Source organism: Narcine bancroftii, chromosome 3, assembly GCF_036971445.1.
Source record: "Narcine bancroftii isolate sNarBan1 chromosome 3, sNarBan1.hap1, whole genome shotgun sequence".
Classification (NCBI taxonomy): Eukaryota; Metazoa; Chordata; class Chondrichthyes; order Torpediniformes; family Narcinidae; genus Narcine; species Narcine bancroftii.
The window spans coordinates 364,228,306-364,243,010 of record NC_091471.1 but is presented as its reverse complement, the minus strand read 5'-3'; the positions used below and the strand labels follow the sequence as shown (position 1 = coordinate 364,243,010).

At 40.8% G+C, this 14,705-nt stretch overlaps 2 protein-coding genes across 7 annotated transcripts in view; one reads left to right on the top strand and one right to left on the bottom strand.

Moving 5' to 3' along the window:
- tepsin (TEPSIN adaptor related protein complex 4 accessory protein) overlaps window positions 1-8,632 on the bottom strand; it is a 27,309-nt gene extending 18,677 nt beyond the window's left edge. Inside the window, exons 1-3 of one of the 5 annotated variants that reach the window (XM_069930157.1) lie at window positions 8,537-8,632; window positions 1,837-1,909; window positions 54-145 (exon numbers count right to left, since the gene is read on the bottom strand). In XM_069930157.1, coding sequence (XP_069786258.1) covers window positions 54-145; window positions 1,837-1,909; window positions 8,537-8,575 — 204 coding nt within the window. In that variant the 5' untranslated portion in view covers window positions 8,576-8,632. Of the gene's footprint in view, window positions 1-53; window positions 187-1,585; window positions 1,801-1,836; window positions 1,910-7,866; window positions 8,109-8,536 lie in introns of those variants that run through there. The other 4 variants (XM_069930159.1, XM_069930161.1, XM_069930160.1 and 1 more) reach the window with 4 other exon arrangements.
- ndufaf8 (NADH:ubiquinone oxidoreductase complex assembly factor 8) lies at window positions 8,495-14,705 on the top strand. Of its 2 annotated transcripts, XR_011354919.1 has the most exons (4): window positions 8,495-8,857; window positions 9,770-9,880; window positions 14,269-14,413; window positions 14,511-14,705. XR_011354919.1 is itself a non-coding variant. In XM_069930178.1 (3 exons), exons 1-3 carry the CDS (start codon window positions 8,762-8,764, stop codon window positions 14,526-14,528), a joined length of 225 nt encoding a protein of 74 aa, XP_069786279.1. In that variant the 5' UTR covers window positions 8,502-8,761; the 3' UTR covers window positions 14,529-14,705. The 2 variants fall into 2 exon arrangements, 1 of the variants encoding a protein (XP_069786279.1); XM_069930178.1 differs by lacking the exon at window positions 14,269-14,413 and having other exon boundaries at window positions 8,502-8,857.

The following is a 14,705-nucleotide window of genomic DNA, read 5'->3' as shown; positions in this document are numbered from 1 at the left end:
GTTGATCTTTTGTCGACAAAGAACACATGAACTCAAAAGAAAGCGCCACCAACCTTCAGTTTGACATTACAGGAATTGTTCTGCAGTCGCTCCAGCAGATACTCGAGTAGGCACTGACAAGTTCCAACAGACTCGTGAGAAATCTCTGTAGTTTCATTCAGTCGTGGAAATAACAGAAAACTTACACTGTCAACAGAAGAGTAGTTATTTTTCTAATTCCGGGGAAGAGCAATCTGCACGTTAACTAAATTAGACAAACAGTACCAATCGAAGTTTAATACTTTAAGGGGATCATTCATTTCAAGAGGCAGCAGATGTTGACATCTGGAGCAAGCACAGTTGGAGGAATTCAGTAGGTTAGATAGCACCCACGTGGGGAAAAGGACAGTCTATGTTTCAACCTTGCTTCAAGACTGAGAGGGGGAAAACAGGCACTATTAAAGAGAGATGGAGGAAGGGGTCATCAGGAGATAGGTGGACTGAGGAGAGGTGAAGGATGATGAACAAATGGAGTCAGATGGGGGAACAGAATGGGTGAGTTGTGAGACAGAGGCAAGAGTGAAAAGTGGAAGCAGACCAAGGGAAAAAAAACTGATGGAGCCAAGAAGGTTGAGGAGGAGATAGTTGATGAAGGCAAGGACAACCACTGAAGGATGGAGATTGATGGAACCACACAAGGGAGGGGTAGTGGCCAGATGAGAAGTAAAAATAACAAAATAACCAAACATTTGGAAAATTTGAGAAAGGTGATGAAAAAAAAAGTAGAAATGTTTAGAAGTGAGTTCCATTTTGTTTCAAACACCTGATTTTAAGTGTTCTTATTGTTTGACCGTCATCTTTATCTCTCGTGGCCCTAACTGCTAGAAATCCATTCCTAAACATTCACTTCCATATCCTCCTTTAAGAACAGTCCTCAAAGCTTCTTTGCCTAAGTGATTGATCACTGCCATGATATTGAATGCAGCTTAATGTTTAAGAATACTTTTCTTAAGTGCTTGGAATGTGAAAGGCAGATGATCATTATAAATTCTCGGAGGCGGAAGCGTTCAGAACTTTCAAGAGAGACAATCCCCATAAAGATCCTGCCCAGATGTGTCCCTTAAAACCTGTGCAACCAATTGGCTGAGTTTTCTGCAGACATTTTGAACTTCTCGCTGCAGTGGTCAGAATTCCCCCACCTGCTTCTCAAAGAGCATCCATAATTTCAGAGCTGATGAAGAGCTAGATGACCTGACTATCGGCAGGTGGCACTAACATATACTGTGGTGAAGTGCTTTCATAGGTTGGTTATAGAGCAAATCAACTCCTGTCTCAGGAAGGAAACTGTTCCATTTCAGTTCACCTGTTGTCACAGCAGATGCCACCTTTCTGGTCTTCCACTCTGCATTAGATCACAGGAACATTCACTGACTGCAGCTCAATGTTCAACAATAATGTTAACTAAAAGAAACTTCAATGCCACATGAATCTAATCAGTAAACATGTTCAACCCCTTATGATAAATGCTTAAAATGTGCTCTAGAAATGCTGGACATCAGGATTATTACATCATTTATTCATTCATGTACACCATTGATTTACTTACATGAGATCATCGTGCAAAATGAACGATTCCCAAACTGTACTGCAGTATTTCATCGGCTTATATTTTTAATAGTTATTCATCTTTATCACATTGTTCCTTCCCAATTATAAGATGCAGACTTTGATAATCAATGTCCTGATTATATATCCAATGCATTTACATTCATGCAATGTAAATCTACAGTAATCAATTGTCCATTCAGTGACTCTTAATAATTGATAACACAAATTCAATGAATTATGAAAGGATACTGACAATTTCTTCAAACAGATACCCAGGACATGGTACTTCATCATCTGATGTTGCTTTCATTAGCACTGGAAGCTGGAAAGGAACAGGGAAAATTAGGAAGTGGGAAGAAGCTTAGATACAGTAACCAGCTTTGCACAAAACAGGTTCACAGACAATGCCTGTTCATAAGTTCCAGCATGTACAGAGAAAAAGTAATTACCAATAGATGTTGAAAGTCGAGAGCAAGTTATAATGCATTTTGAAAATGGTTTGTGTCAGTGTCCATTGAACTGACACATGATATAAACTGTGGATAACAAGAAACCAACGAGAGAGGTTTTGGAGATGCCTGGCAGAAAAAGTCATGAGAAGAGAGTTTCGTAACATGCCCCCCCCCCCCCCAAAAGAAAATGAGTTATTTCAGCAAACAGACAAACAAAAGCATCGGAACATCTTCAGTTTCAAATCTGTATTCACTATTGTTAGGTGAAAGCTGCTAGATTTCACAAGGAAGAAGAAAACCTAAGGCAATTATAGGAAGTGCATTACACTTCAGTCACCAATATGAGCACATTTCAAGTGCATTGCAAAATTTATTCCAATAATATAGAACTTATCTATTAAAGGATAGTTACAGTGTGATTTAATTTGCTATATTTCGTGCAAACATTTGTGCATCAGCTGCATGCTTCTATCTCAAAATTTAATGGAAATATCCCAAAATACTCTGGGCCAAAAAAAACTTTTAAAATAAAGCATTCTGAATGTAGTTTCCAGTTGAGTCATTATGTAAATTAACAACTTTCTGAGAGGGGGTATTCAAATCATTGAGAAATGGCATTTCCCTATGGTAACAGCAGTGTTTGTCTTCAAGGGAAGTTATACTTCTTTAGCGTCAATACAAAAACGACAAGTTCCAGATTCAAACATAACACATGAAGGACTTGTGCAGGTTATCGTCTTGATCCAGTGAAGTAAAAATTGAATGCTGGCCTTAGTTTCATGGTCACTCTCCTTCCACTGTGTCAGAAAAATCAAGGGTTCAAAGCATGACAACTCAGACTCGTGTTGGGAAAACACCATTTGACAGCGATTGAACTTTCAGGTGAGATTGAAGCTAAGGCTCTCAGTTTTCTTCAGTGGACCTGTAATAATCTACTAACACTCTTTGGGGGGAAAAAAAAAGCAAAGGGGGTTTAACCTTGGCCAATAGTCCCTGAAACATCCTAAATAGATCATTTATTTCATTGCTTTTGAAAAACTTTTCTGTGTATAAATTTGCTGGCATATATTTTTGTTATTCATTCTAAGAATATGGTATCACTCTTTCATACTTTGCCTGAGGTTTGATACAAACAAGTATTTTGAGGGGCCATTCTCAGACGTGCTAATTATCACCCACAAGACTGGAGTCACAGGTGAGGCTGAATGTTCAAAGTTCAGATTTATTGTCAGAGTACATACATGGCATCACATACAACCCTGAGATTCTTTCTCCTGCAGGCCAGGCAGAATTTCTCTTTATCGGTCGTGTAGTGCAAAAACTGTACTCAACAAAGATACGTATACAAAAGAGAGAAATGTAAACAAAGAAATAAATGTAAACAAACTGATTGCAATACAGGAAGTCAATATTCAATAATGAATAATGTGCAAAATAAGAATTCTTAAGTGAGTCTCTAACTGAGTTTGTTTTGGAGCCTGATGGTAGAGGGGTAGCAACTGTTCCTGAACCTGGTGGTTCGTGTCGTGTTCTTTCCTGAAGACAGCAGTGAAAACAGAGGACATCCTGGGTGATGTGGATCCTTGCTGATTGGTGCCGTTCTCTGTCAGTATTGATCTATGCAGATTTTCTCAAATGTTAAAGAGAGTTTTGTCTGTGATGTACTGGGTTGTGTCATTACCTTTTGCAGAAGTCAGATGTATTACTGCCCCCATACCAAGCTGTGATACAGCCAGTCAGCACACTTCTCACTTTTTGTAGAGGTTGCCAAGGCTTTCAAAGTCATACCAAATCTCCACAAAATCCAGAGAAAGTTGGGCGTGTTTTCTTCACGATAAAACTTGAGTACACTTCTGGTTTTCCCCTCCTAAAATCTACAACCAGCTCCTTGGTTTTTGTGGCGTTGAGTACGAGGTTGTTGTTGGTGCACCATTCCGCCAAGTTTTCAGTCCTCCTTCTGTACACTGACTCGTTGCCCCTTTTTATATCATCAGTAAATTTGTAGATGATGTTACTGTTGCACCGAGTCGCAGGTCATAGGCGCAAAGCAGGAGGCTAAAAGCAGTACCGATGGAGCTTGTGGAGACGCTCTCACCAATCCTCACTGTTTGTGGTCTGGAGGTGAAGAAATCCATGATTCAATTACACAATCGGGTTTTAAGGCCCAGGTCTTGGAGTTTGAATGGGAACAGACAGCAGGTTTTCTTTCTACAGCATATTTATGAACCAGATGAGCTTCAATGACAACTCATGGCTTTACAGCCAAATTTTACTGCAGCATTTTGTTATTTCATATTTTCTTGCCTTACAATGAGGAAATCTTTGAAATATTTCTCAGTTTTCAAGATTCTGATAGTCATAATATGTATTTTCTTTGCTAATTATTGACAGTACCTGGTCCAAAAGCTGTGCTGAAGGTGGATTACAAGTGTCACAATTTGCTGCAAAGACCCTTCTCATACTGCTCTCTTAAATTAAAAGATTAGAAATTTTGTTTGAAGGGCTTCTCATCTCAGAGGAAGAGATTAACTCCAATCCATTATTATGCAATGATTCAGGAGCTGTTATAGTCTTCATTTAACTATTCTTTAAACTGCAAAAGTTTTAGGAAATGATACATTGAGTTCAATTAATCATTATTAACATACAAGGAAATTTGTTTATTTGCCATTCTAATGCACGAGAAGAGTTTGTATGAGAGGAGACTTAATAGAGGTCTACAAGATTACGAGAGGCATAGATAAGGTGGACAGCCAGCATCTGTTTCCCAGAGGAGGAATGGCAAACACCAGAGGACACGTGCACAAAATTAGGGAGGTAAGTTTAGGAGAGCCATCAGGGTTAAGTTTTTTTTAAATTACACAGAGAGTTGTGGGTGCCTTGTCTGGGATGGTGGTGGAGGCTGAAACATTAAGGACATTTAAGAGATTCTTAGACAGGCACATGGATGAAAGAAAAATAGAGGGTTATGGGGGAGGGTAGGTTTAGTACTAGGGACATATGGGTCGGCACAACATCAAGGGTCGAAGTGCTGCAGTACTCAGTTATATAAAATAATTTTTCTTTATCATTCTGAAATATCCTTGTCACAGAACATTAAACAGTACAGCCCAAGTACATACCCTTCAGCCCAGCATGTCTGTACTGACCATATTGCTAATCTAAGTCATCCCTGCATTTACTCCTGCTCCTAGTCCAAGCCTGTTCATATGTCTGTCTAAACACCTCTTAAATGCTCCCAGGCTTCCTAAGGAAGCCTGGCAACCCTTGCATTCCTCAACAATGCACTATTGTCAGGATCCATCACTGCATGGTACAAGCATAGCTCTGGCCGAGACTACAAGAAAATATAGAAAGGAATGAGTGCAGCTCAGATCATCACATTAACCTCTCTCCCCTCCACCAACACGATCTGCACTCTCCACTGCCGAGAGAAAGCAGCCAACATATTCATGGGCTCATCCTATCCCTGGCACTCTTCACCTACCTTCCATCCAGTAGATTTACAAGTATGAAATCACACTCCACCAGTTTCATGACAAACTCCTGAACAAATCTCACGCTATCAAATAATGTTGCTCTTGCTCCATTCCCACTGATCTCTCCCTTTACACTGTTCTGCATCTTCACTGTACCTCAGTTCGTTCAGGTGCCTTGCCATTCAGCGTGGGCGATCATGTCTCTCCATCACGGTCTCTGACCCTCTGAACTGTAGTTATTGCCACCCCTTTCTAACCATGATGTTAATCCATCTATCATTTTCATTCTCTGTCTGCCTCTGTTTCTGTGTACTTCAGTACACGTGACAATAAACCTGAACTTGAAATGTTGCTGTTGTATCTGCTTCTTCCTTCTCCTCTGGCACCACATTCCAGACACCGAACACTCATGACAGAATTTAATTGAACTTTCCTCGCTAAATCTGTGGCTTTCAATATTTTACATTTTTATTTTGAGAAAAAGACTCTGACCATTTTCCCTATCTATGCCTTTCATAATTTTACATATTTCTATTAGGTTGTCCCTCAGCCTCTGATACTTCAGAATTATGGATTGTTCAAGCGACCCTTACTGCAAATACTCTCTCATCATCACACTGCTACCATGGGGAAGGAGGTACACGAGCCTGATGGCGAACACCTAGCAACACAAGGACAACTTATTCCCCTCTGCCATCTGATTTCTGAACAGACAATGAACCAGAGACACTGCCTCACTTTCTCTTATTTTTGCACAAATTTATTTATTAAATCTAATTTTATAGCAATTTTGCAAAATAACAAATTTCATGACATGTTCACGACAATAAATTTTGATTCCTAATACAAAGTGACATCCTGGACAAAATCACTTCTGAGCTCTCTTCAATGCTTCCAAATCCTTCCTGTTGTGCAGTGACCAGAACGTTTTGCAATGCTCCAAATGTGAAATAACCTAAATTTATTACAGTTGCAACATGACTTGCATCAATGACCCTAAAGATCCTGACATTTACTGTTTGCTTTTTCATGCATTTGATCTCCCAAAATGTAACACTTATGTAACATTTAACCATCCAAATTTCCAACTAATCTGTCCTTTGCCACCACACATCTTTGACCTATTACCATCAAGAAGGTGGTAAAAGGGCATCAAAATCAGGACTGCCAGGCTAGGAAATAGCTTATTTCCACAGACTGTGAGGTTGATGAACAGTATTCAGTAACCACATGAATACGCCAAAATACTTATATATATTTATTTAAAATTATATCTTAATGTATATATGATTATTATGTACTGTGTATTGTGTGTGCACAGTGGTCCAGAGAAACGCTGCTTTGTCAGATTGTATATGTATTCGATAAAGTTGAACCTTCCTTATGATTGCCACCATTTTTGTTGTGTTATCAGCACCTATCACAGCACCTACGATTTCATTCAGCTCGTTAATCCTTGCACAGACCTACCCTCTGTCTTCTATGTCCAAGCCAGTTTTACATCCAACTTACAATGTGACTTAACTTTCTGGACCATGAGGAATTTTTACAAATGCTTTATGAGAGTCCATGTGGACAGCATGCACTGTCCTACCCTTGTTCATCATCGGTTCCTCACAAACTCAATTAAATTTGGGAGACAGGACTTCCCCTGAATAAAGTCATGCTGACAATCCCCAATGTTCACACTCTCCTAAATACAAGAAAACCCCTGTTCCTAAAAAACTTCTCCAATAATTTCCTGAAAACTGATGGAAGGCTCACTAGTCTATAATTTTCTGGTTTGTCTGTGCTGACTTTCATAAACAAAGGAACAAGATTAGCTATACATAACCAACATTTTGGGCTTGAGCCCTTTGTCAAGGTGAAGGGCTCAAGCCCAAAACATTGGTTATGTATAGTTACCTTTGTTACATAAAGTACACTGTTTGACCTGCTGAGATTCTCCAGCATTGTGTTTTTACTTCAGTCACAGTGCCTGCAGACTTTCCTATATTACTCCTTTATCCAATCATGGCTTGCCTTCGCGAACGAAGATTTAGGAAGAAAGGTGTCCACATCTACAGCAGGCTAGCTGGTAGCCGATGAGGAGAGGACAATGCGTCCTGTCCGTCCCAGTCATGCCCGGCTGCAGCAGCTGAAAGGGAAATTCTGTTTTCAGCTTGGTGCTGCTGTATCTCGATTCTTCTACCATCTCCTTTTGTCAAGGCCAGCCCTGCATGTTTTCTCAAAGGAGGAGACGGAATGATGAATGGTGTGCCACCAGGCTATGGGATCGGAGGCTAGAGCAGACCCCTGGCGATGGTCAATGTGACAGGCACCAAGGGATTTCTTCAGAGCCCTTTTACCTCTTTTTCGGAGCCCCTCTGTCACGGTGGCCGGTGTAGAGTTTGCCATACAGCACAATCTTGGGCAGGTGATGATCCTCCATCCAAGAGACTTGCCCTCCCTAGTGTAGCTGCGTCTTGTTGAAAACTATGATATAACCTGGTATTGAAATATCGATGGGTGGATAACATCATTTCCTTTATGGAGACTTGCTGCGCACTCATTTACTGCAGTTCTTGAATCATTGCAAGATAATTGTTCACTGCCATTGGGAGGGGAGGTGGAGAGACATTATTCGTAATGTAGAGGCTGGCCCTGCCCTCTGTCCCCCCCCCCTCTGTCCCCCCCCCCCTCTGTCCCCCACCCCCCCTCTGTCCACGCCCCCCCCTGTCCACCCCCCCCCCTGTCCACCCGCCCCTCCTCTGCCCCCTGATTCCTGGCTCCTGCCCGCACCCCCTGCCTCCACCCCCAGTCCCCCATTGCTAATCCAACCTCCTACGCAATAGAGCGGTTTAAATCAGGCACCACGTTGGCCCCCAGTCCCCCCGGCCCCCAGCGCCTAGACACCCCCGGCCCCCCGGCCCCCCCGGCCCCCCGGCCCCCCCGGCCCCCCGGCCCCCCCGGCCCCCCGGCCCCCCGGCCCCCCCGGCCCCCCCGGCCCAGTCCGCGCCGCTACGAAGCTCCACTCACCCGCTGCAGAAACGCCAACTTCCCTCCAACCGAGGCCATCGCCGCCGCACGGACTGAAAGCTCGTTCACCCAATCAGCTGCCGCCGTCGTGACACCGTCCGCCAATCATATCGCAGAAGGGGGCGGGCCTCGGTCCGGGGAGGAAGTTCGTCACCGTGGCGCGATGGCCGCTGGGATGGAAATGGCTGCGCCCTGGAGAGGGTGGGAGTGTCGGGGGGACATCGAATGACATTGTGGATGATGCCGGGGAGCGAAGTTTGGACCCGCGCCAGGAAAAGGCTCAGGAGCTTCCCACAGTTTGTATCAGCGTGCGCTGCAGAGGTGGGGGTCGGGGTTTCGTCCGGTTCCCGGACCCCAGAGGCCGGAGCCCATCACCCCCCCGACCCCATCTCCCCCCCCGACCAGCTCCCCCCAGCCCCATCACCCCCCCGACCCCATCACCCCCCCGACCCCATCACCCCCCCGACCCCATCACCCCCCCGACCCCATCACCCCCCCGACCCCATCACCCCCCCGACCCCATCACACGCCCAACCAGGTCTACCCAACCCTGTCACCTGCCCAACCAGCTCTACCCAACCCCATCACCCACCCAACCTGCTCTGTCCAACCCCATCACCCACCCAACCCCATCACATGCCCAGCCAGGTCAACCCAACCCTGTCACCCGCCCAACCAGCTCTACCCAACCCTGTTACCCGCCCAACCAGCTCTACCCAACGCCATCACCCACCCAACCAGCTCCGCCCAACCCCGTCACCCACCCAACCAGCTCTGTCCAACCCCATCACCCACCCAACCAGCTCTACCCAATCCCATCACCCACCCAACCAGCTCTGCCTCACCCCATCACCCACCCAATCAGCACTGCCCAACCCCATCACCCGCCCAACCAGCTTTGTCCAACCCTGTCACCGCCCAACCAGCTCGACCCAACACCTTCACCCACCCAACTAGCTTTTAATTTCTACAGTTCTGCAGTTAAACATTAACCTTGCCATATTTGTACTGATCATTAATGATTTTCCTTCCACAGTATTTATCTTTAAATTTTCTACAGAAGATGGTGATGGAGGCTGGTACAAAAGGAACACAGATGTTAAAAAAGAGGGTTATGGGTTGGGATGTTGGAAGGGTTATATTGATGCTGGATTAGGTCAGCCCAACATTTTGGGTTGTAATGTTCTGTGATCTATATCTGCTCATTTCCTTCTCACTGTTCTTAATTTAAAGGCATCGGCCTACGGGAAATGTGTGGCTGCAAACACTCAAGGGAGCCAGGACCTCAGAAAAAACATGTGCGCCAAAGAGTTTCAGGCCTTTAAGAAATGTTTTACATTAAATGTAAGTTTTTATTGGTACCTGCATGTTTGTTGGAAAATGAATACAACACTGTTGTTTTAAAAATACAAGGAAAAAAAATATATCCACATGACCCCTTATTCTCACACTGTGCCCCCTGGTTCTTGGCTCTTCAGTTGAAGGAGAGTGTTTCAGAGTCAAGCTGTTGAGAATTTTGCAAGTTCAATGATTCCTCTTGTGCTAAGAACCCAGTTCTTTTCCTCTTGGAGAACAAATCCTCGAGACCAGTTTAGTGCATCTTCATTGCACTGACTCTCTTGGCAAGTATATCCCCTCTTGGGTCAGGAGACTGAAGCTGTCCACAATATTCCAGGTGCAGCCTCCCCTGCTTACTCCTCTTATCAAACTCTTATTAAGACTGATGTTCTCCTAATAACTTGCTGCCCATTGGTGACTTGTGTACAAGCACAACTATGTCTTTTTGAATCTCAACCTTGTTTAATTTCTCAACTGTTTATCAAATATACTGAATATTCTGTACTTTTAATAACTCAAGTAATCTGAAATATTCTTTTTTTTATATATATTTTTTATTTTTCACACCATAAATCACATTAGCCATGATACACACTTTTTCTTTTTCACACATATACAGTGACTTTTTCTCCCCCCCCCCCCCTCCTCCCAAGCCACCCCCCCCACCACCCCCCCTCCCATCCATTTTCGGTATACAATCTAGGTTGCATTAATTCAGTCAGACAATGCTGTCATTCAACAAAAATACACCAGAAATTCTACAGAGTCCATTCTTTTCTTTCCTTCTCCTTCCATCAACTTAGGTAATGATTGTCCCCGGTAGGTTTTCGCTATTGTATTTAATGTAAGGCTCCCATATTTGTTCGAATATTTCAATATTATTTCTTAAACTATATGTAATTTTTTCTAATGGAATACATTTATTCATTTCTATATACCATTGTTGTATTTTCAGATTATCTTCCAATTTCCAGGTTGACATAATACATTTTTTTGCTACGGCTAGAGCTATCTTAACAAATCTTTTTTGTGCATCCTCCAAATAAATTCCGAATTCTTTGTTTTTTATGTTACTTAGGAGAAAGATCTCTGGATTCTTTGGTATATTGTTTTCTGTTATTTTATTTAATATCTGATTGATGAAATATTCTTTTAATGGCAAACTGAATTCTAATTTTTGGAATACTCAAATCATCATCCTGATTTTTTTTAAAATTGTGTTATTGTACTTGGATTATTCCAAGACTTAAGTAAAACTTTTGAATGTTAATTTTAATATGAAAATGTAATTTTTCATTGTTAATTATTCAAACAATTTACAAAACCAAAGTACTTGCAGCTGTAAGGGAATAGTGATCATATTTCTGCATAATTCTCAGGTGAAAGGCAAGTCATGCTTGAGAAGTTAAAAAGCTTAAATTTTAAATTTAAATATACAGCAGGCTCTTCCAGCCCACGAGCTCGTGCTGCCCAAATGCCCCAATTAACCTCCGTTTTTGAATGATGGGAGGAAACTGGAGCACAGACAGAGAATGTCCAAACTCCTGACAGACAGAGTTCAAACCCAGGTCCTTGGCGCTTTAATAGCATTGCATTAACCATGCCATTCTTCCGTTAGCGAAAGTGACAGTAAATGGACATGTATCAAAGCAATTTAACTTAAGCAGGTCAACGCGGCAGGGATGCCCACTATCACCTTTATTGTTTGCGCTAGCTATAGAACCACTAGCAGAATTGATAAGAATAGATAATAATATAAAAGGAATAAAAATAAAAGACAGGGAATATAAAATCAGTCTATTTGTGGATGATGTTATAGTGTACTTAACAGAACCAGAACTATCAATAAAAGAATTATATAAGAAATTGAAGGAATATGGAGAAGTGTCGGGTTACAAGATAAACGTAAATAAAAGTGAAGCAATGCCTATGAATAATGCGGATTTCTCAAAATTTAAGAAGGAATCTCCATTCAGATGGCAAATGCAGGCAATAAGATACCTAGGTGTACAAATAAACAAAAATCTAGGCCAATTATATAAACTCAATTATAATCCACTAATGAAAAAATTACAGGACGATTTAGAGCATTGGAAAGATCTACCACTAACACTGATAGGAAGGATAAACTGTATTAAAATGAAAATTTTTCCAAGGATATTATACTTATTTCAGGCACTGCCAATACAACTGACAGAAAAATTCTTCAAAGAGTTAAAGAAAATAATAAGGAAATTTTTATGGAGAGGGGGGAAACCGAGGATAGCACTAGATAAATTGACAGAATGGTATAAACAAGGAGGCTTACAATTGCCAAACTTTAAAAATTATTATAGAGCCGCACAATTAAGATACCTATCAGATTTTTATCAAACAAGGGAAAAACCAGTCTGGACGAGATTAGAATTAGATAAAATAGGGGAAAAGATAACTGAACACATATTATATAAATGGGACGAAAAATTGGTACAACATAGAACTTCTCCAATATTACATCATCTCCTCAATATTTGGAAGAAGATCCATGTAGAAAGAAATAAAACAAATTATCAATTACCAAAACTAATATTGACGCAAAATAAGCTACTCCCTTTTACAATAGACAACCTTTCCTTTAGAGAATGGGGAAAAAAAAGGGATTAAAAGAATAGAAAATTGTTTTTCAGGAAGTAGATTCTTATCCTTTGAACAAATGAGAGATAAGTACAATATAACTGGAGATACAGCGCTGGCATATTACCAACTGAGATCCTACTTGAAGGATAAATTAGGAAGCAATCTGAGTTTACCAGAGGGAAGTAACCTTGAATATGTGATTACAGATACAATGTTAATCAAAAGATTTATAACAAATATGTATATTAAACTGCAAGAAAAGGAGAATGAGGAAACAAATGGTAAAACTAAACAAAAATGGGAACAAGATTTAAATATAAAGATAAAAAAGGAAACATGGGAGAAATTATGTTCTGGAACGATGAGAAATACAATAAATACGAGGCTACGTATGATACAATATAATTGGTTACACAGACTATACATTACACCGCAAAAGTTAAATAAATGGGACCCAACAGTATCTGATAGATGTTTTCGATGTAAAAAAGAAATGGGAACAACAATTCATGCAATCTGGACATGTGAGAGAGTAGAAAAATTTTGGGATGATCTCAATCAGATATTAAATAAAATAACAGAAAACAATATACCAAAGAATCCAGAGATCTTTCTCCTAAGTAACATAAAAAACAAAGAATTTGGAATTGATTTGGAGGATGCACAAAAAAGATTTGTTAAGATAGCTCTAGCCGTAGCAAAAAAATGTATTATGTCAACCTGGAAATTGGAAGATAATTTGAAAATACAACAATGGTATATAGAAATGAATAAATGTATTCCATTAGAAAAAATAACATATAGTTTAAGAAATAATATTGAAATATTCGAACAAGTATGGGAGCCTTACATTAAATACAATAGCGAAAACCTACCGGGGACAAACATTACCTAAGTTGATGGAAGGAGAAGGAAAGAAAAGAATGGACTCAGTAGAATTTCTGGTGTATTTTTGTTGAATGACAGCATTGTCTGACTGAATTAATGCAACCTAGATTGTATACCTAAAATGGATGAGGGGGGGGGTGGGGGAGTGGCTTGGGAGGAGGGAGGGGGGGGGAGAAAAAGTCACTGTAAATGTGTGAAAAAGAAAAAGTGTATATCATGGCTATTGTGATTTATGGTGTGAAAATAAAAAATTTAAAAAAAAAAACCATGCCATTCTTCAAGGATGCAACAAGCAGAGTGATTAAAGGAGAACTTAGATTCCTAGAACACACTTGTTACATTGCCTTCTTGTACACAATATAAAAGTACAGGGAAGTGTGTTCAAGCATGGATTGAAGTTGCTCATCTCAAAGGAGATAAAGTCAAACTAAATAGTTCTTTTTCAAATAGGAAGGATGTATCCCAGAGATCAGTTCTTGACCCTCAATTATTGCCCCTGGTGATGAGATAAAGTGTAAGATAACACAGAAAGAGAGGATGATTTGCAGAGGATATTCCTACAACAGGATAAAGGTAAATGGAATGAGTTGAGAAAACCTTGGCAAATGGAGGACACACTTCAGTAACAGGAATCAAAAGGCAGGCTTATCTGCACAGGTAATAACTGCAGATGAATGAAGTACAGAGGGAGCTAAGTGTTCTTTTGCACAAGTTGTAATTGTTCTGGGAATTAGTGAGGCTACCTTGAGGACTATGCAGGGTTTTGGATGCTTTTTTAAGAGGTACTGGCATTGGAGTCAGTCCAAAAGAAATTCACTAAACAAATTCCTATCATGACTGTCCAAAAAATTTATATTAATGTTATTACTGAAATATTTTGGCTGTTAAAGGAAAATGCAAAGTAGAGATCAAGATGCTTCTACTACTGGGAGAATCTCGAACAAGGGGACATTATCACAAGATTGGGGAAAGCCAATTAAAACTGAGATAAAGAGGAACTTCATGAAGAGGGCAGTGACTCTGTGGAACTGACAGGTGTTAACTTGCTTTCTATCTCTGCCTAGAATGTGCTAGACCACATTCGTTCATTTGTATTTTGTGCAACACTAATGTACAATTTTATTTCTCTCAGGCCAAGAAAGCATGGTAAAAAGGATACCTGCCATCAGAAAATGTCCTTAAATCTATAATCAAGGAAATCAGACCATCACATTGTTTAGAGTCAAAGAATGAACTGAAGCACAATTTATTTTTAAATTGTTGTAGCTTTGAACATTTTGGAATTTTTTGTAAAAGATGGTGAAAAAATAAACCTTGAGCCACTTTA

Bases quoted from the DNA above. Each gene is read 5' to 3' on its own strand.
- ndufaf8 (XM_069930178.1), top strand. From the start codon at position 8,762: ATGACATTGTGGATGATGCCGGGGAGCGAAGTTTGGACCCGCGCCAGG. The intron at 8,858-9,769 runs GTGGGGGTCGGG...CTTAATTTAAAG, and splicing joins TATCAGCGTGCGCTGCAGAG to GCATCGGCCTACGGGAAATG.